General features: G+C 41.3%; 2 protein-coding genes across 2 annotated transcripts; both read left to right on the top strand.

The window, feature by feature from the left end:
* Positions 1-5,749: 5,749 nt before the first annotated feature.
* On the top strand, positions 5,750-6,891 carry LOC148853241 (uncharacterized). Its single transcript, XM_088942479.1, has one exon. The coding sequence runs from the start codon at positions 6,004-6,006 to the stop codon at positions 6,643-6,645; it is 642 nt and encodes a 213-aa protein (XP_088798605.1). The 5' UTR covers positions 5,750-6,003; the 3' UTR covers positions 6,646-6,891.
* Positions 6,892-19,055: 12,164 nt separating this feature from the next.
* LOC148853240 (Late embryogenesis abundant (LEA) hydroxyproline-rich glycoprotein family) lies at positions 19,056-19,679 on the top strand. The gene has a single exon (XM_088945898.1). The coding sequence runs from the start codon at positions 19,056-19,058 to the stop codon at positions 19,677-19,679; it is 624 nt and encodes a 207-aa protein (XP_088802024.1).
* The last annotated feature ends 259 nt before the right edge of the window (positions 19,680-19,938 follow it).

The raw sequence follows: 19,938 nt of genomic DNA, 5'->3' as shown, positions 1-19,938 counted from the left end.
AAAAAAATAACCTTGGTTGTGAAATAAATGCACCCACACAAGTCTCTGGGGCTCGACGAATTTATTGCCTTCTTCTATCAACATTTTTGGAGGCTAATTGGTCATAGAGTTTATGACATGGTACTCAACTTTTATGAGTCAAAACTGCAGCCAAAGGAAATTAACAATACCAATCTAGTTTTTATTCTTAAAAATAACACTCCTATAGATCCATCAGTTATCAGCCTATAAGTCTCTGCAATATTTTGTACAAAATCATCTCAAATTTGGTGGTATCAAGGCTCCAACCAATTCTACAAGAAGTTATTTCATCGTTTCAACCCCCTTTTCTAAAGGATAGGCAGATTATAGATAATGTCTTTTACTAAAGGAAGCTTTGCACCTAATGAGAACTTGGAAGAAATAAGGTAAAGGATATGTGGCTCTTAAACTTGACATGTCTAAAGATTTTGATAGGGTAGGTTGGTAGTTCTTACAAAAGACGCTCTCTAAAATGAAATTTCCTTCTAAGTGGTCCAAGCTCATACATCAATGTATATCCACCCCCTCTTTCTCAGTCAAGCTAGGAGGATAAGCCTTTGGTCATTTTCACCTCAAAAGATGATTAAGGCATGGCAACCCCTTGTCACCATATCTCTTTATTATCGGTATGGAAGTACTCACTCAACTACTGCAACAAGCAGCTTCTTTGAAGCAACTAAAGGGCATTAAATTGTGTAGAAATGGAACACCAATAACACATCTTCTATTCGTAGATGACTGCATATTTTTCTAAAAGGCGGATCTCCAACAAAATAAAGTGCTTCATAGAGTACTCCAACTCTTTGAATCCTTATTGGGGCAAAAGATCAATTATGAAAAATCCAATTTGATGTTTAGCCAAAATGTGCCACGACATCATCAAAAGTTCATCATACAAATTCTTCAAATCAGAAGATCAATGAGGGGGCATTGAGTATTTGGGCTCATTGGTTGGCTTCAAACCCAATGCCCAACTATATTGCAGGGAATTATTAGATCGTATGTTTTCCATAATTAAGTCATGGAGCTCTAAACTTATATCGCAAGTGGGTCGCACCACACTTATCCAATATGTTGTCCATTCGATTCCCACTTACTAAATGTTGGAAATTCTATCAAATAACTTTCATGTACAATTAGATCAAAACTCTAGAAATTTCTGGTGGAAATCAAATGAGCATAGGGCCAAACATACAATTCCATGGTAGAAACTATGCCTACCTAAGCTATTTGGAGGATTAGTCTTCAGAAAACAATAAAATGATGAACACAACTATGTTTAGCAAACAAATATGGAGATTGTTGATCATCCAGAATAACCTTTGGAGTAAACAAACCAAAGAAAAGTATTTTCCAAATACCAATCTCTTTTTAGCCAAGAAAGGGCGTACCTCTCAATGGTGGCAACAAGTACATAGATTGCTTCTATAAATAAAACCGAACTTGTTGTGGTTGATTAAGGATAACACCTCCATTTCAGCAATCAATGATCCATGGGTGCCTACAATCCAAGGTGGTGTACCTAAACCGCACCAACATGTTGACATCAATGTTCTTCAGATAAGTGTTTATAATCTTCTAAATCTCAATGGTTCATGGAATTTAAGTGAGCTCCAAAATTACTTTGATACTTTCACAATAATCACATCACCTCCATTAATATTCAACATGACTTAGAGGCTAATACAATCATTTAAGTGAGCTCCAAAATTACTTTGATACTTTCACCATAAATCACATCACCTCCATTAATATTCAACATGACTTAGAGGCTAATACAATCATTTAAATGAGCTCCAAAAATACTTTGATACTTTCACCATAAATCACATCACCTCCATTAATATTCAACATGACTTAGAGGTTGATACAATCATTTGGAAGCATGGGTGGCTATGAATCGAGCTTCTCACAAGCTATTTGAGCTTAGCTCAATTTGGCTTAAACTGAGCTTCAAGCCAAGCTCAAGCTTGATATATAGGCTCGTTTGCTAATCAAGCCGAGCTCGAGCCTAGTGAAGCTCGGATCACGAGCCTAGTATAATAAATAAATAATATTTTATTATATACATACATATACATATACATATAAATATATAAATATATATAATAAATAAATTTTATTATATATAATAATATTTTATATATAATATTTTTATTTTTTACGTATAATAGTAAATAATTTTTATAATCCTTATTTTTTTTATGTAAAATAAAAACATTTTTATATGTATAATAATAAATAATTTTTATAATTCTTAACTTTTTGTATGTAAAATAAAAAATATTTTATATGTATTATTTTTATTTTCAGAAAAAAAAAACTTGGCTTGCTGTCGAGCTCGAGCTAAGCTTGAACTTGCAAGCTTTGAACCAAACCAAGCTAAGCTCGAACTCAAGTCTCTAGCTCAAATCAAACTCGAGCCTAACACAATTTCAGTGAGCCAAGCTCGAATAGCCAAGTATTCGGCTTGACTCGATTCAAATTCTCCCCTATTTGGAAGAAAAACTCTTTGGGCATCTACACTATAAAGCTAGCATACAAACCTTTTTATCAACACACTACCCTCATCATCCTCTCCCCATTTCAATTGGAGGATATTGTGGAAGTTAAAAATTCCTTTTAGCTTCCAAGTCTTCACTTGAAAGGCGTTATGGAAGGGGATAGTAACAAAGGAAAAATGTTCAAAATGGCTATCATCAAATCAAATGACAGAACATGTTGCCTTTACATGATTCAAGAGGAAACATTCAATCATCTCTTTTTTACTTGCCCCTTTGCTCGGGCCATATGGTGTGGGGTGCAACTAGACACCAATCCCAATGTGTTGGAGAAAAAACCTATACACATTCTCCTTCAACAATGGTTAAACATGTTTTAGCCCCAACTCAACAAATAGGAAATCAATTTATATTTGAGCAAATTTTGTTTAATCTTGTATCTAATATGGGAGGCCAAAAACAAGAAAACTCATGATAATCTATTTACCCCAATATTTGATTACTCAACCAAGTGTGGCCAAGTGTGGCAACTTCACAAACGACAAACTCAATGCACCAGCCATCTCATGCAACTCTGCATATCATATTGATGGTTCTTATGTTCCTATATTACAGGCTTTGCAGGTTGAGGTTTCCTCCTCCAATGTCCTAATAGTATGGTTTTCAAAACCGGATAAGATTGGACGGTCGGACCGGAAAATTGGGAGCCCGTCTCTGTTTTTCTTTAAAATCACTTTTTCCCCCAAAACCGTTGATTTTGGTCAGCAAATCGCTGAACCGGCCAGATAACCGTTTGAACCGTTCGAATAGTTTTGACCAATTTTCAATTTTTTTTTATTTTCTTATTTTTTTTGTTAGAATGGGCCGGCCGTTCGGACCATTCGAATCGGTAACCGGACCCCTGACCGGTTTGGTTTTAAAACCCATGCCTAATAGCAACACCACAATAGCAGAAGGATGAAAGTGTTATGCACTTGGGAGCTATGATGCATAGATTTGTGCCTTAATCTGAGATTTGGAAGTAGCTTTAGCTCATCATTTATGCAATTTAACAATATTTTAAGATAGTAAACAATTAAGTAGATTCATTAAACCTAAGGCTTTTTTTTTATTCGAAGGAAAATACAGGGAAAAGTAGGGAAACCTTTACAAACCTTGTATAGTTTCCGTTTTTCCCTTCCTTTCCCTATCTTTTCCTTCAAACCAAACATGGCTAAAAGAAAGGCCCACTACATGGACAGAGCAACTTCACTGGGCCCATATACAACGACCAAAGCGACGACTCCAATCCATTTCTTTTGTTCACATAAACAGGAATAGTAATAGTCTGGTAATTTACAATTCTACCTACCAAAATCAAATATTGAATTTATCTAATACTCGTGAGATTCATGAATCATGACTTTAATCAAGTTATGAGACATCTAAAGCATTAGAAAAAGTAAAAGCTAAAATCATAGTTGATAGTCCAAAGTTTCTCATCGCCTCTATGTTGCTACCATGAAGATTGTAGTGTTTGCCATTCTGTCTCTTGAATCTTGTGTCTAAATATGGAGAGAGTTCTAAAAGATAGAAAACATAGAAACCAAATAAGGGGGATTTAGTTCCAATTGGAGAGGGGAAGACAGAATGGATGAGAAAAATAAGAAAGACTAACAGAATTCATCTATTCCATTTTCGATTATCAATTAAAGCTTAGAAGGAAAAAAAAAAAGAGTTGGGACATCATCACCCCAACCATGAACCATCGTCACCAACATCATTGATTCCGCTGACCCTATCTTGTTTGAGTTGATCTCCACTGCTAAAGTCATTATGGTCTCTCGCTTGAATGTGGCTTTCTGGTAGTTGTTGATACCACTGGCGGCATCAAGCCCTCTATTCTTCAACTTTCATTGAAAATAGCAAAGGATGATCAAATATTTAGGCTTGCATGACACAACATTTTGAGCATTTCTATGGTACAATATGTTTCTGCAACTATACTATTCATTTGTATAGAAACATCTCCAAATAAGAATAACGCTAGTGGAGGTCTAATTGCAAAGTGCAACATAGGCATTCCTCCAAAGAATTTTGTAAAAATATCATTTACATCAGTGTCAACATAATAAATCATTCAGTCTCAAGGTAGAAGACAATGAACAGTGTCTTCTTTTGAAGGGTAGTTTTGATATTTTCAACAGATAACTAACAATGGTTAATGATGTGGACTAATTTGACAACTTTTGAAAGTTTAGGTTTTGCGATGACACGTTTGACACTACCCCCAAAGTTCAGGGTAAGAAAAACACCTCCAAGAAGAATAACACCATTGGAAGTCTAATTGCAATATGCAACATAGGCATTCTTCCAAATAATTTTATAAAAATATCATCTACATCAATGTCAACATAATAATCTGTTCAGTCTCAAGGCAGAAAACAATGAACAGTGTCTTCTTTTGAAGGATAGTTTTGACATTTTCAATAGATAATTAACGATCGGTTAACGGCATGGATCAACTTAACACTTTTTGAAAGTTTAGGTACTAACTTGACACCACCCCCAAAGTTCATGGTAAGAATTTTCCTTTTTTTTACAAATTTTTGTAAAAAAATTTTACAAAATCGGTTTAAAGCCAGACTACCCTCTAAACTAGTGGCTAACCCGATATAACCCCTATAGGGGCATATCAGGAAGTCACTGGCATAATACGTATCGGCTGATATGAGTTGATACATATCAATAATTTGAACCTTGCAACATAATCATTCCTCCAAAGAATTTTATAAAAATATCATCTACATCAATGCCAACGTAATAAATCATTCAATCTCAAAGTAGAATATAAAAATATCATCTACATCAATAAATAAATGACGGTAAGTTAATGGCATGGACGAATTTGAATGACACGTTTGAAAGTTCCGATACTAAATTGGCATTACCCCAAAATTCAGGCTACTAAATTCGAATTTCCCTTTTTTTACAATCTTTTGTGTAACTTGAAGAAAAAAATAGAGTTAATTTGGTCATTTTAAAATTTTGTTTCTCTCACTATTTAAATTTCGAAGGATACTTTTGTTATCTCACACGTGCCACCCCTATGCAAACTGCAAATCCTTGAAAATAACGCTGGATCAATTTTCCAGAAACACAAAAAAAAGTTATTCAGTATTCTTCACGGAACCGTAAACATCATTTTAGTGAGAGATCTGAAAACCAAAAAAAAAAAAAAAAAAATTATTTTATTTAACCTAACTTTTAGGAAAAGATTTCTTGAAACTCCACCACCACCAACCCAGGCAGGCACCACTACACCAGCCCACCTCCCACGCCTGAGCGACCTCTGTGCTGCTATTCAGTTTCAGCTTTTTTTTCTCAAGGACAATCTCAACTCCTCTTACTGTTTATTATGCTTTAATTTTTTTTCTCCCCTCTTTACTTTCTTCTTACTCAAGAAATTTCCATTTCGTCTCCGTTTGGCCATTTCTTCTCCATGGAATTAGGGTCTCCCAAGGCGGAAAAATCAACCAAGCCTAGAGACATTCGGGGAGTTGGAAATGGAAGAAGAAGAAGTGGAAGAAGAGCCGCCTGCTTGGGCGTAGTCCTTGTCTTACTGGCTTTGCTCATACTCCTCATAATTCTAGCTTTCACCGTCTTCAAACCTAAACACGCTGTCACCACTGTGAACTCCATCTCCCTTTCGGGACTCAAGGCCTCCATCGACATTCCCCGCATGGGGGTCGACCTAAACGTAACTCTCCACATCGATCTCTCCGTCACCAACCCAAACAAGGTCGGATTCAAGTACAGCAACTCTTCAGCCCAGCTGTACTACCGGGGTGGTCTCGTGGGGGAGGCCGCCATCCCTGCGGGGAAGGTGTCTCCAGGCGGAACGGTCGGAATCAATACCACGCTGACGGTGTTTGCTGACCGGTTGCTGTCCGACTCCAACCTTTATTCGGATGTGCTCTCCGGTACGCTGCCCCTCTCAACTCACACAAGGATATCTGGGAGGGTTACGATTCTCAATTTGTTTAAACACCATCTGGTGTCTTATACTTCCTGCAACATCTCTATAAATATTTCCAAGCGAACGGAGGAGAATACGGAATGCAGATATAAGACCAAGTTATGATTCATTGTGAGATACATCTGGTTTTTTCTATTCCGTTCCATCTATTTATTCTGTCACATAGCTATGTAAAATGAAAAAAAATGGAAGGATTTTCTTTTTTTTTTTTTGTTTTCTTGGGCGTAGCAATATAGCATAGTTAGATTAATAGGTTATTGATATTGAATTCAGTGTGTGAATACATAGTACTTTTCCTAATAATGTTCGTTCTACCTGGATTGAGAAATGCTGAATTATTTGGAACCTAAATAACTGAATTAATTGGTTATTGTGTAGAAGTGATTACATATATCTGTGATGAATGCTGAATTATTTGAAATTTTAGACTGAGAATAATGGAGATGTTCAATTACAATAAATAGTCAGCTATTCCTTGATTCCTCATTTCCCCTTCTTTGTTAAAGAAATTTTTGCAATGTTTTCCATATATTATTTAATAATAATGGAGATGGTGGTTGTGTATTAGACTCAAGTCATTAAGGGCAATTGGGCATGGCTGTAGCCTGATACTTTTCTTGTTCCTAAAACATTTGCTAGGGAAATTATACTATACCATACTTGTAGGAGAGAGAAACAAGACAGATCAGAATGCTCCAGAGGAATGGCCCGTTTCTGGTTCTCATAGGCCATAGCTTGATTCGGGGAGGACCTCTAATTCCAGGCAACAATGAGGGTTATCAGACCCTCCCGAGTTTCTTATTTTGGCTGTGATTCGGCTTTTAATGGGATAGGATAGAGCAATGTTGTTCCCTTGTTTCTGAATATGGGTGCTATGAGGTACCATTGCACATCTCCAAGTAAACGGTGAAGAGCAATTTTGTCTAACAAACATCTTTCTGCTTTGAAGGGAATTGATGCATCTTTTTATCTTTGCCAACTAGGTCAGCATGAGTGTGAGAGCAAGGCCGCTGTTGGCTAAACCCCTGTCCATTCAGCCATTGATGGATCCTCCAGGAATGTGTCTGAGCCTCTGTGGGGTGTTCAAAAGTTTTTATTGAGTCTTGCTAGAATCATACTTGGGTTTGTTTTCTGTCTGCCCACAGAATTTCACGGCCATGAATAACATCAAGATTTTTGATGCCCCGGCTCTAACATTCTCTTAGCCAAATGCAGGACAGAGGTAATGGAGTGACTCGATTTGATTTGAATTAGGTAAAATAACATCTGTTTTGCAAGCTTGAGAATGGGTGGGAGAAAGAAGTCTTAACGGGCTAAAAGTAGTTTATGGCTTTATGCTGAGTTGATGCACTTCCATTCAATCTGATTGAAGCAGAATTGGATCTGCTGGATTTCCATTCAATCTGATTGAAGCAGAATTGGATCTGCTGGATTTCCATTCAATCTGATTGAAGCAGAATTGGATCTGGATTTCCATGCAGGGAAAAAGTGCAACAGATTTGACTGAATATAACCACAGTTGGATTTCACAAGTTTGAATTTGATTAATGAATCGAATTAAAAAAAAAAAAAAACATGTTGGGCAAACCAGATGGTTGAACGAGCAAAGAAATAGTTGTATATTTGTTCTGTTGTAGAACTAAAGAATAAAGCATTAGGAAGTCTGGGTTCAAAAAGATGTCTTCTTGGCAATGCCGATTGCCGAATGCGTTCTTTATTAACATAGGTGAAGGAAGAAGCCAAAACCCAACTAACTGCTAGCTTCCATGTCTCTCAACTTTATATTTCCCTTTTCCTCATGAATTCATGATTCATGAGCTGTTGATTACTGTGAACGTCTTTATGTGTTTCTTGCTTCTTTATAGTTCATTGAGAAGTAAGCCAATAAGGTGGGTGGTCTTGTGTAAACAATCAATTCTAGGGGAAGCGGTGTGGAAACTACAGTGGTAGTAAACTTATCCAAACACATAAAGACGTTCACAGTAAGGTGGGTGGTCTTTATAGTTCATTGAGAAGTAAGCCAATAAGGTGGGTGGTCTTGTGTAAGCTTTTACTACAGACCCCTCCCCCTCCCTATTAATTATTTGAATATGAATCCGACCTTATTAATGCTCAAGCCGTGTGGCACTTGTTAGAGTGTATCGGCCTGCATGGGTGTTTTTTTTTTATATTTTATTTATTTATTTTTTAAAATGGGTTTAGAAGAGTAGGTTTAAGTCCCAGCTACCCTTTAAACCATGGTGTGACTTGATACATTCTTGTAACGGCGTATCAAAAAAGCCCCGATATGATACTATCGGTCGATACGTAAGGATATGATACTTTGGTATCAGCCTAATTTGCTCCAAGGACCTTTGCTATACTAAGGAAAATGATTAAGGCTGTATTTAAACATTGGAGTGCTTAAAAATAGGTTTTTGTTTGAATAAGCACTTATTGTGGGTTGGGACCACACTAATGGGTGGTTATTTGATTTTGGGAAATAAGTCCGACATATTTTGGAACTGTTTTTAAGTTTTTATTTCCTTTTGGCCCATCTTAGTCTGCCATGTCATTTTAATATTTATGTTACCCCTTTGAAATAAGTGTGTTTTCGCGTGAATACTTATTAAAATAAAAATAAGCACTTATTGTTCAAATAATTATACCCAAACTCCACCTAAGACCAAGCAAGATGCTTAAGCTTGTAAAGTTTTAAAAAAATTGTAGAATATAAAGCTTTAATGGCAGAAGGCATGGTGTAGATGGTGGAACGTTTTTTGGATGGTTTCACAAATGGGGAGGGGTTCCTATTTATAGGGCACTCTACCTCCTTTGATGTGCCTATTACCAAAAAAAAACCTCCTTTGATGTGCCCTTATAGCCATTTATCAATTATCACCTCCTGAGATAGTAATTATTATTATTTTTTAATCTCTACCACAAATTTTCACCTCCTTACATGGATCATATGTTCCAACTCCTTTACTTTTGAGTGCTTCAAGACGGCATGGAGAATTGTGGAATGTTCTAGAAACATTCGGCCATGGTTAGAATACTAATGAACTCGCCATTAAATCACTAACCAGACACCTCTCTGTCCCACAATTCAGGTGGGCAGGGCTGTGACAGTGTGACATGGTGAAGTTTTATCAAGAGAGTACAGATCTGCTACCTACATCCTACCTACAAGGCTTTACAACCTGCACATCTCACATATACTACACCATCGTCATAACATAACCAAGTTCTAAAAGCGTTTGAGATGTGTTATGGTTAGCAGATCTGGTCTCCTTTCACTTGATTTGTGTTATGCATTGGAAAATAACATAGTCTACACAAGGAATGGGAAGGGGTTAATTGAATTTAAGAGCTGATTTATTAATTGTGGCCCGTGGGATCAATCACTTTGCTCTGATTCAGCTAATAGAATGCGGGAGGAGGGTAGTTGGTCCTTGTTACATGGCTATTTATTTGATGGCCACTCTTACTAGTTCTACGACCATGTATTCCTGTGGGCCTCTCTGCCTTCAATAAATTTTCTTGCACATCTTTAAATGTTGGGGCTAAAATAAATAAACATAAACCTTTCCTTTGTTCACGTGAAGAGGTTGAAATTGTTTAGCATGAATAAATGGTTCTTGATTGGATTGGATCACTTGACAAGGATATAAAACTGCCTCACAAAAGAAGACGCCGCAGTTTTGTTGAACTTCAAAGATGTAGCAAGAAATCCATGCATTCCTAAATGGACTTACGCTTGGAGAATACAAATTGGACTTTGGAGAAATCATGTTGTGGTGTGGTGTCAAAAAGAGTATCTCTTTATTTCTTTTGGCAATAACTTTCATTGACTATATTTGGTTTAAAGGAAAAGGTAGGGAAATTTATACAAGATTTATAAAGGTTTTCCTATCTTTCCCTATTTTTTCTTCGGCTGCGTTTGGAAACGATGCAAATAGAGTGTAAATCCTGGTTCAGGGTAAATTTGCACTCTGATTCATTTTTGCCTGTTTTTGGCAATATTACATTTTTGTATTGACAAATGATAGAGCAATGCATATTTACATTGATAATAAGATATAAAAGTACATCAGTATATAAGAAGTAAATTTGTATTCAAGTGGGTTTTTGATAAAAAGAAAGCATATGCTTTATTTGAATTTGTGTTTGCATCCATTGCAACTAAAAGTCTTTTTGGTAAGAAGGTAAATTTGTCAATGCAAAACTAATCCAACTTTGCAATTTATATGAACCGTTTTACACTACATATTTGCAATATATCTCTTTTCCAAATGCAGCCTTCTAACCAAACACAGCTTTGGGGGAAAATATTGTCTTGTTATTTTAATTTGTAATATATCTCTTTTGGAATTACTAGAAATTTTTCTGATGGCCTTTACCTATGGATGGGAGTGCAAACACATAAGTACTGCAATTAAATGCACTAATAGTATTTTGGACAAATTTCTCAAAGTATCTGTATGGTTTAGGAAATTGACTAATTATACCCTTACTATTTACATATTGTCTTAAAAGTATCCTTAAGTTTCCTGACGATTGTCTAAAACTTCCCTTACCGTTAACTTTCAGTACACATGTAACGCCACATCACTGATATTTTTTTTTAATTCCTAATATACCCTTTATCAGCGTTTTCTTAGAAGCAAGAAAAGCGATGTACCTACTAGTGATGTGAATCTTTGGAACCATAAGCAGGGGAACTCAATCTCCTTCCCTCTTTGCAACTACAAGAAATGATTATATATGTTTTTCTTTGGTAAGAAAGAAATGTTTATGTTTAAGTGCTAATTAATGTTCAACATTAACTATTAAAATCTTCTTCGTTTGTGGGTTTGCATTTTCAAACGGTTATCCTCACCACCAGAATATTGGTTTTGCGGAAGGTGAGTCGTAAAATAATGCTGGTTATGCATCTATCAGTTTCAATTCTCCTTGTCTCGGTTAAGAAAAAACTTTTTGTTAATGGCATCCGCCCCCAACTGAAGAGGAAAGGGCTAGGATTTGATCTGCAATCCTTTCTCCTATTTGGTTACCATCTCCTATCTCTCGAACTAGCAATCTTTTTTTTTTTTTCATTTTAGGTTGTGAAAAAGTGTTTATTCTTCTAGAAATTTTAGGTTATGTTTGGATAAACCTTTTCGAAGTATTTTTTATGCTTTGATAATAAGAAAATGCTTTAAAGTTTAATAAAATGTGTTTTTCAAAGCACAAATACATAAAGCCGAAACACTTGAGCAACAAAAACATGAAGGATTTTTCTTCTTTACTTTGTACTTTGAAAGCACATTTGGCAATTACTCATTTTCCATATCATCCTTATTGAGAGCAATATATATGGCAAAAATTGTGACACATGGAACAATTATGGGTCATGATACCCATTGATGTAGGCGCTTTAGGCAGGTTTTTGGTGCATCAACACGTGGCCAAGGGCGGAGCCAATCAGCGCGTCTGGCAGGGCGAAGGTCGATGACTAGCGCGGGACCAATTGCGTGACCACACGCGACGAGCTCGGATGACCGGCCTGTCAGGGTTGGATTGCCTCCTGACCGTTCGCATGTGTCCACTTACAGGCGATATCAAGTATAAACAGAGCGTGCCACCCCCAAGGTAAGGGGCCTCTCTCTTTGGCCACTAGACTTTCATCTCTCCAAACTCTCTTGTTCTCTAGCTTTCTGGCGACCTCATCTGAGCTCCTCGGACCTTGTCCGCCCTCTCCGCTATGCCTCCACTGACTTGACCGTTGGAGTCCCCGCCTCGGGTTATCACCTGGGGCCTCTAACGTTCCCTTCCTCACAGGTACTCAACCTTAGCCGGCCTGAACCAACCTCGGGGCAAACTTCACTAGCCCTCGACTGTAACCCACTTCGGGTGCCCCTGGCCCTCGGCCACAGCGCACTCCAAGCTCCCTTGGCCCTTGGCCTTGGCACCCCTTGGATCGATCCACTAGTTATCTCGTATAGGAAGCGAAGCAAATTTACCGTGTTGTCCTCGGCCAATCCGAGTATCAACAATTGGCACTGTCTGTGAGAACGACTGCTAAGCCTTCCCCCAACACTACAACTTAGCTTCCAACGGAATGGCTAGAAACAAGAGAACTACGCAGAACTTGGTGGGGCGACTAGCAGGAGGCCGCTAGGGGTGATCTTGGGCCAGGCCGGGCCCAGGTCGGGCTTTGCACTTATGATAAGGGCTATAGCTTATGCACGGGCCTGTTCCAGCTCAGGGTTCTAGGCCTGAAACATAAGCCCTAGCCCAGGTCTATACATAAATTTATTTTATACATTATATAATAAAAAATATTACATATAATATAAATTATACATGTCATGTTATAACATTTATATATAAAATATATAATATAATGTAAAATAACATGTATACATTATACACAAAATGTGTAAGTTTAAATATATGTAGGGTGGGCCAACCGGGCTTGAAGTATTAAGCCCAAGCTTGGCCTTAAAATTTGTGGGCCTGATGTGGGCCTAGGCCCGGGCTGGGCTTGAACACAAAACCTAGGCCCAAGCCCGGAATTTTCGGGATGGGCTTGTGCGAGCCGGGCCAGGATGAAATGATCACCCCTAGTGGCCACCATGCTGGGGACCTAGGGCATCGCCACGGACGCCCTTTGCGGGCTCCACCGGCTAAGCTGCCCAATCGGACCTTACCGAGCCGACCCCTCAATGTCTAGTGGAAGCGGTCGAAGTGTGAGTCAGCCACCGAAAACCCTCCAACCTCCTGGCCGAAAGGAGAGAGAATTGGTACGGTCTTGCAATTGACGTCGAAACCAAGGACACCACCATCGACAAGAAACGTCTCCTCCACCTCGCACCTTGGACCTCTAAGACTACCTCAATGACTGACAGGCCAAAATGAACTGGTACGACCGAGGTACCCGTCGGCCAGTAGATTGCTAGTCTACGGGCACAACTCAGCATGGTGAAGGATGAAGTTCGGAAAGTAAAGGAGAGTCGAGGTGACACCTCGGCAAGTTAGCACCCCTCCGCCAGGATGGACGCCTTCATCGCCGATATCACCTCGGAACCTCTTCCATATCACTTCAAGGCTCTCAAACTGGAGACTTATGATGGAACCTCAGACCAAACGGACACCTAGAGAGCTTCCGGACACTCATGCTCCTGTACGGGTACTCCGATGCATTAATGTGCCAAGCCTTCTAGGTGACCCTCAAGGGGGTAGCTTGATGTTGGTTCTCCGGGCTCCCGCCTTGCTCCATTAGTTCATGGGACCAGTTCGCCAACCTCTTCCTTGCCCACTTTATCAGCACCCAATGATGCCAGAAAAGCATCGTTTCACTCATGGCTGTCCGACGACGGCACGACGAGAGCCTGTGGTCCTACCTCGACCGCTTCAAGAAAGAATAATTCGAGGTCCACAACCTCAACCCCATGGTATCCATGAATGCAACAATCCAAGGCCTCTTCCCTGGGTCAGCCATTAAGTGCTCTATCGCCAAGACACCACCCAGAACCAAGGCGGAAATTTTGAAAAGGGCACTGAAGTACATCGTCACCAAGGAAGCCTCGCCCAATGAGCACCGAGGTGGAGAGGCCAACCACGACCATGGCCACCACTAGTATGAAGACAACCGCGGCGACGACAACAACAAGAAGCCGTTGACCTCACCCTACGACCAGTACATGCCACTCAACTCTACCCGAGCACACATCCTCATGCAAGTAGGAGGGGAGGAGTATATGAAGTGGCTTGGGAAGAGAAAGAGGAACCCAAAGAGGGGTGACCCAACAAAATACTGTTTCGCCGCAACATTGGACACGACACTGAGGACTGTTACGACCTCTAGGACGAGATCGAGTCCCTCATCCATCGCGGATATCTGAAGCAGTACGTTGACACCAACCTCATCACCTCTCCCTAGTAGCAACGATCATAGTTAGCTACTCATTGTCAACACCTCAACCTCGGGCTTGCCCATAGGTCGGTCCATGTAACCACAAGAGCTCAGCCTCGGCCAACCATGTAAACACTTTATGTATAAAAGCGGTTTCTCTCACCTCACCTTAAACCCTCAGCTTATATGTTCTCGTCTCGACCAAGCACCCTTCCGCGGCATACAACCTTTGCCAAGGTTACATGCTTGGATTGGACCTTGTCCAAGGCACACGACACTTGGAGGTCATACGCCTAGTGACTAGGTCCCTCACCTCGGTCGACTGCCTGGCTACGGTATACAACCTTCACCAAGGTTACACGCTTAGACCGGATGTCGACCCAAGGCATACGACCCTCTAGGGGCCACATGCCCTCAGGTGATCGATTAGCCATAGCACACAACCTTTACCAAGGTTACACGCTCAGACCGGACATTGACCCAAGGTATACAGCTTGCTGGAGATCACATGCCTACTCGCCCCTCGTAGCAGGGGACTTATTGGACCTTGGCCGTAGTTGATGGGGTGGCCCTTGATTTTGGCTTCGGCCTCAGAGAGACCCTCTAAGTGAACGAGTCCTCATCCAGGTCCGAGAGCTGGCATCGACCCTTCACTTGGCTTTATTCATGGTAAAACAGAAATGCTGAAGGGAACAACACCACATCGCTAAGACCAAGGCGGTCCGTGGCGCCGGCCAAGCTCCACGCAACTTTGGCCACACACAGGTTCATGCGCCTTGTCCTCCATGGGATGGGTAGCTAGGACAGCTATGGTGTGTGCCTCCCTTTCCTTCTCACTAAGGAAGGGGGCCCCATGTTTTCGGTGGTGAAGCTAGGCCTCGGCCTTACCCACCTGGGTGCTTGAGCAGATGGGTTATTGAGCGATTGAATTTTTGCAATTTGCGACCTCTCGGAAGGGGGCACCGACCCCTACACAGAAGAAATGCAACAATAAAAAGGCACAAGATACACAAAAATTACATTCCATGCCAGGCAACTCAAAACGGGCCTTAGACCTCGATGACCTGTTTGACGAGTTGGCTCACTAATGACCATCAAAGCTCACCTCGCTCCATCGCCTCAGACGTCGTCCCCACCTTCGTTGATGCACACCCTCCTCTTTGGTGACCTTCCCCCTTAGCTTGAGGCATCCTCACCACGGACACTGGCCACACATCACCACCCCGGCTTTGGGTAGATTCACCTCGGGCACAACCCGCACCTCGGTGGCCCCTTCTCGCTGTCGATATCGCCTCAACTTGGAACATCCTCACCACAGACGCCTGTTGTATCTCGCCTCAAAGCATCATCACCTCGGGCAACCACCCCACCTCGACGGCTTTCTCTGCCCGCCTCTCCACGGGCGCACACTCCTCAACTCGAGGCAATGTCACCACAGACACTTGCAACTTTACGTCTGTCGCCCTCCTCACACAGAAGTCGAAAGTTGACTGCAATACAATAGCAGTTGAGGTACCCTCCTGGCCGAGGCATCCTCTTGGCTGAGGTACCCTCATGGCCTAGGCACCGACCGAGGTACCCTCTTAGCTGAGGTACCCTCCTGGTTGAGGCGCTCTTTTGAGCTATCCATTGAACGGGCCCTCGCCAAACGCCTACTCAAGCAACAAGTCCCTAGCGTTCAACAACATCCTTACGCAAGCACGAGTGAACCGATGCTTACCAACGGGAAAGCGAGCCGATGTGTTGGGTCGACGACAGGAATCCTCCTACCTAGGCAAGCGAAGTCGAGGCCATCCTATGTCAAAGCTTCCTCTGCGATCTAAGGCTCAGCTCGGCTCCCAACCAAGTTGACCCGAACGACCAGCCCTCTGTACCTGATACAAGGAAGCACCTCCACCATCTCGCGTATAGTCACGACTCGATGCCCACCTCGGGCATGGCCTAGACTTTCAATGCCGAGACACGTCATGCACGCGAACAACACCCAGTGTCGGAATTCATCTCGTGCGTGGCCATGACACACCCACTTGTCATTTACACCTCATACAGTGGTGACAGGCTAGAAGCTGATGCCTGGCCCGCGCACGGACTCATTAGCTCATTTGACGCACACGACTGGGGGCACACACAAACCGTTCCTGTAGAAAACACAGTACTGAGCTCTCTGGAGCCAAGGCCAGTGCCTACAAGCTCTTCAGCCCTATACAAGCTCCTCAAGGAGTGGAATCAGCACAACAGCTAATGGAAGCATGTCGAAGCTGAGGATGACGTCTACACACTCTTAGCCAATATCAGTCATAGCCAATATCTCAACGCTCCCAAGCTGGACTATCCTTAGCAACTTCAAAATCGGGACCAACACCTCCGCGCTTGAAAACTGCTCTCTCCATCCTAGCTTTACTGAGTTCCTCGCCATAGAAGGCCACTCTACTCCCCCCAGTAAGAATGACACTCTTTAGGCAAGCCTTTGGCGCGTCGACATGTGGCCAAGGGCAGAGCCAATCAGCGCGTCTGGCAGGGCGGAGGTCAGCGCCTATCATGGGACCAATGGCGTGACCCCACGTGGAGAGCTCAGATGACCGCCTTGTTAGGGCCGGATCGCATCCTGACCGTTCGCATGTGTCCGCCTACACGCAACCTCAAGTATAAATAGGGCGTGCCACCCCTAAGGTAAGGGGTCTCTCTCTCTGGCCACCCAACTTTCATCTCTTCAAACTCTCTTGTTCTCTAGCTTTCTGGCGACCTCGTTCGAGCTCCCCGGGCCTTGTCTGCCCTCTTCGCTACACCCCCACTGAATTGACCTATTAGAGTCCCCACCTCGGGTTATCACCTGGGGCCTCTGACACTCCCTTTCTCGCAGGTACTTAGCCTCAGCTGACCTGAGCTGACCTCGGACAGACTTCACAACCCTCAATTGTAACCCATTTCAGGTCCCCTTGGCCCTTAGCCACAACGCACTCCGAGCTCCCCCTGGTCCTCAGCCTCGGCATCCCTCGGATCCATCCACTAGTCATCTCGTATAGGAAGTAAAGCAATTTACTGTGTTATCCTCGGCCAATCCGAACATCAACACCCATGAATGTATGCCATCTGGCAAATTTGTGAATATGGAAAAATTTTCCACATATGATACTATATTGATATCTATAAATATATGAATGTGGTTTAATAATATGCCACATAAATAATTTACGGCAAAATTAGCGATATAGGACAAGATATATGCCAAGTATGATGTGCATATATGTGACAAAATTTATGTCACATGACATTAATTTGTGCCACATGGCACAACTATAGGTCATGTGGCATTTTTATATTTTAAATTTCAACAAAGACAAAGCTGATACGTAGAACTTACCATGTTACATGTGGTAAAGCAACATGAAGTAAGCAAACACTTATTTATACTTTTAAAATCAATAACTTGGTTTGAAAATAATATTTATCAAATTGTAAAAGTATAGAATAAAAGCAAAAACACAGACTTCATACTTTCATGTTTCGAAAAACATAAAAACAGAAACTTGTCCAAACATTAATAAATTGCTTATTTTCCATGTCATCCTTATTGGAACAACATTTGATTTTACTCAAAACTTCAGTGTGGGATCCACCCCTAATTTGTCATGTCATGATAAGCCACCGTCGGATATTCGGATTGTTGTTGGAGGGTATGATGGAAATTCAAGGTTTGAAGAGGGGTTATTGCTTCAATTTGTTTTTGTTTCTTTTTTTTTTTCTTTTTACGTCTAAATTTGGGTTTTGAATAAAGCATGCAAATAACTAGTAACATCTAAGCGATTATATTGTCCACCCAAATACATAAGAAAAGAAATTACATTTACATCAGTTCTCTTTTTTTAATAGATGTTGATGGGTAGAAAAATATTATATATATATATATGTTATTTAATTAAATAATAATTAAACAATATTAATAAAGGAACCGGGGCCTTGGAGGCCGGGTCCGCCGGGAGCACGGAGCTCCACTATTTCACACATTTTCTCTCCATTGTTAATTGAAACCGGATTCAGTCAGTGCAAGCCCCATCAGATAAACGCGCTTCTATTTATTATGAAAGTGCCATCTTTCACCTAACTTTGAATTAGGATTTGCTCCGAATTTATAGCACGTTTACATTGGGAATATCTAAAGACGGGAGATTTCGGTCTGTGATTGTGATTGTGAGGAGCAAATCCGGGCAAACAAACTTTCGACCACCTTATCAATTATTATTATTTTTCGGTAAGAGGCCACCTTATTAATTAGATTTGTTCAAACCCTTATAAATTTGCCATTCGTAACCCTTAATTCAGTATTTGTTGGGCGTTGGAGTATTTAAAGCTCGAGACCGGATCTGCTCTTCCTTCCAATTCCAAACCGTACGGCCTCTTCTATTTCTATCTGTGGCTACAAAAGTGAAAAGCCTCCTCTTCAATCTTCAATTCTTCATCCCAGACAGAGGCAGAGATTGAAAACTCTATTACATTTACACTTTTATCTTCCTCCCAAGTCCCAAGTTCCGAACCGCTCTGCCAGTGGCCCAGTGCCTAAGTAACCTCCGTCCCTCCCCCCTTCCCAAACACTCTCTATTTCTTTCTCACTTTGTCTGTGTGGGAAACGAATAGAATGATGACGACAGAATCCAATCAAGACTCAGAAAGCAAACAGCGGCAAGAAATAAAGAAACGCCGGTGGCGCAACCTAGCAGTGGCGGTGATCCTCTCCGTACTCACCCTCTTGGTTCTCTGCGTCATCCTGGCCTTCACGGTCTTCAAGCTCAAACACCCCAGGACCCAACTCGTATCGGCTACAGTTGACGGTGTAGCGCCACGTGTGTCATTCCCGGCCCTGAAGATAGAGCTGAACGTCACCCTGAACCTGGAGATCCTGGTTGAAAACCCCAACCGCGCCAGCTTCAAACACGGCCCAGGAAAGAGCCTTGTTTTCTACCGTGGCAAGCAGGTGGGAGAGGTTGACCTGGCTCCCGGCCGGATCCCAGCGCGAGGGTCGGAAACGATTCGGGCCCGGTTGACGATAGAGGCGGATGAGTTCGTGTCGGAATTGGGGAATTTGATCAGAGACGTGTCGAGTGGGGAACTGGTAATTGATACAGCCTCAAGGATACCTGGAAGGATTACATTTTTGGGGTTTATTAAGCGACATGTTGTTGCTGTATCGCAGTGCCAAGTGGCAATTGGTTTTCCTGATTTGAGAGTACGACGGCAGGAGTGTAGAAACAAGACAAAGCTGTAATTGGAATTTGGAAGGATTGATTGATTGTTATACATACTGCAAACATTGAGATTTTAGCAGAGAGAAATACGACGCGCCCCAACGTACAGTTTGTGAGTTTGAGCTGTGAATTTTGATGCAGTCATGTAAATTGCTCCACTTTTTCTTTAAGAAACTACTACTAGTATAAAAACACCTGCTATTTTATGTGTTGAAACTTGAAACAAAGTTATGGTAAATTTTTATATATGTCATTGTTTAGCATGTTTACATATAGATA

This window comes from Nelumbo lutea, chromosome 5 (assembly GCF_056320005.1).
Source record: "Nelumbo lutea isolate HS-2025 chromosome 5, American lotus-T2T, whole genome shotgun sequence".
In the NCBI taxonomy this organism is placed as follows: domain Eukaryota; kingdom Viridiplantae; phylum Streptophyta; class Magnoliopsida; order Proteales; family Nelumbonaceae; genus Nelumbo; species Nelumbo lutea.
This window is presented reverse-complemented; position numbering and strand designations above follow the sequence as displayed.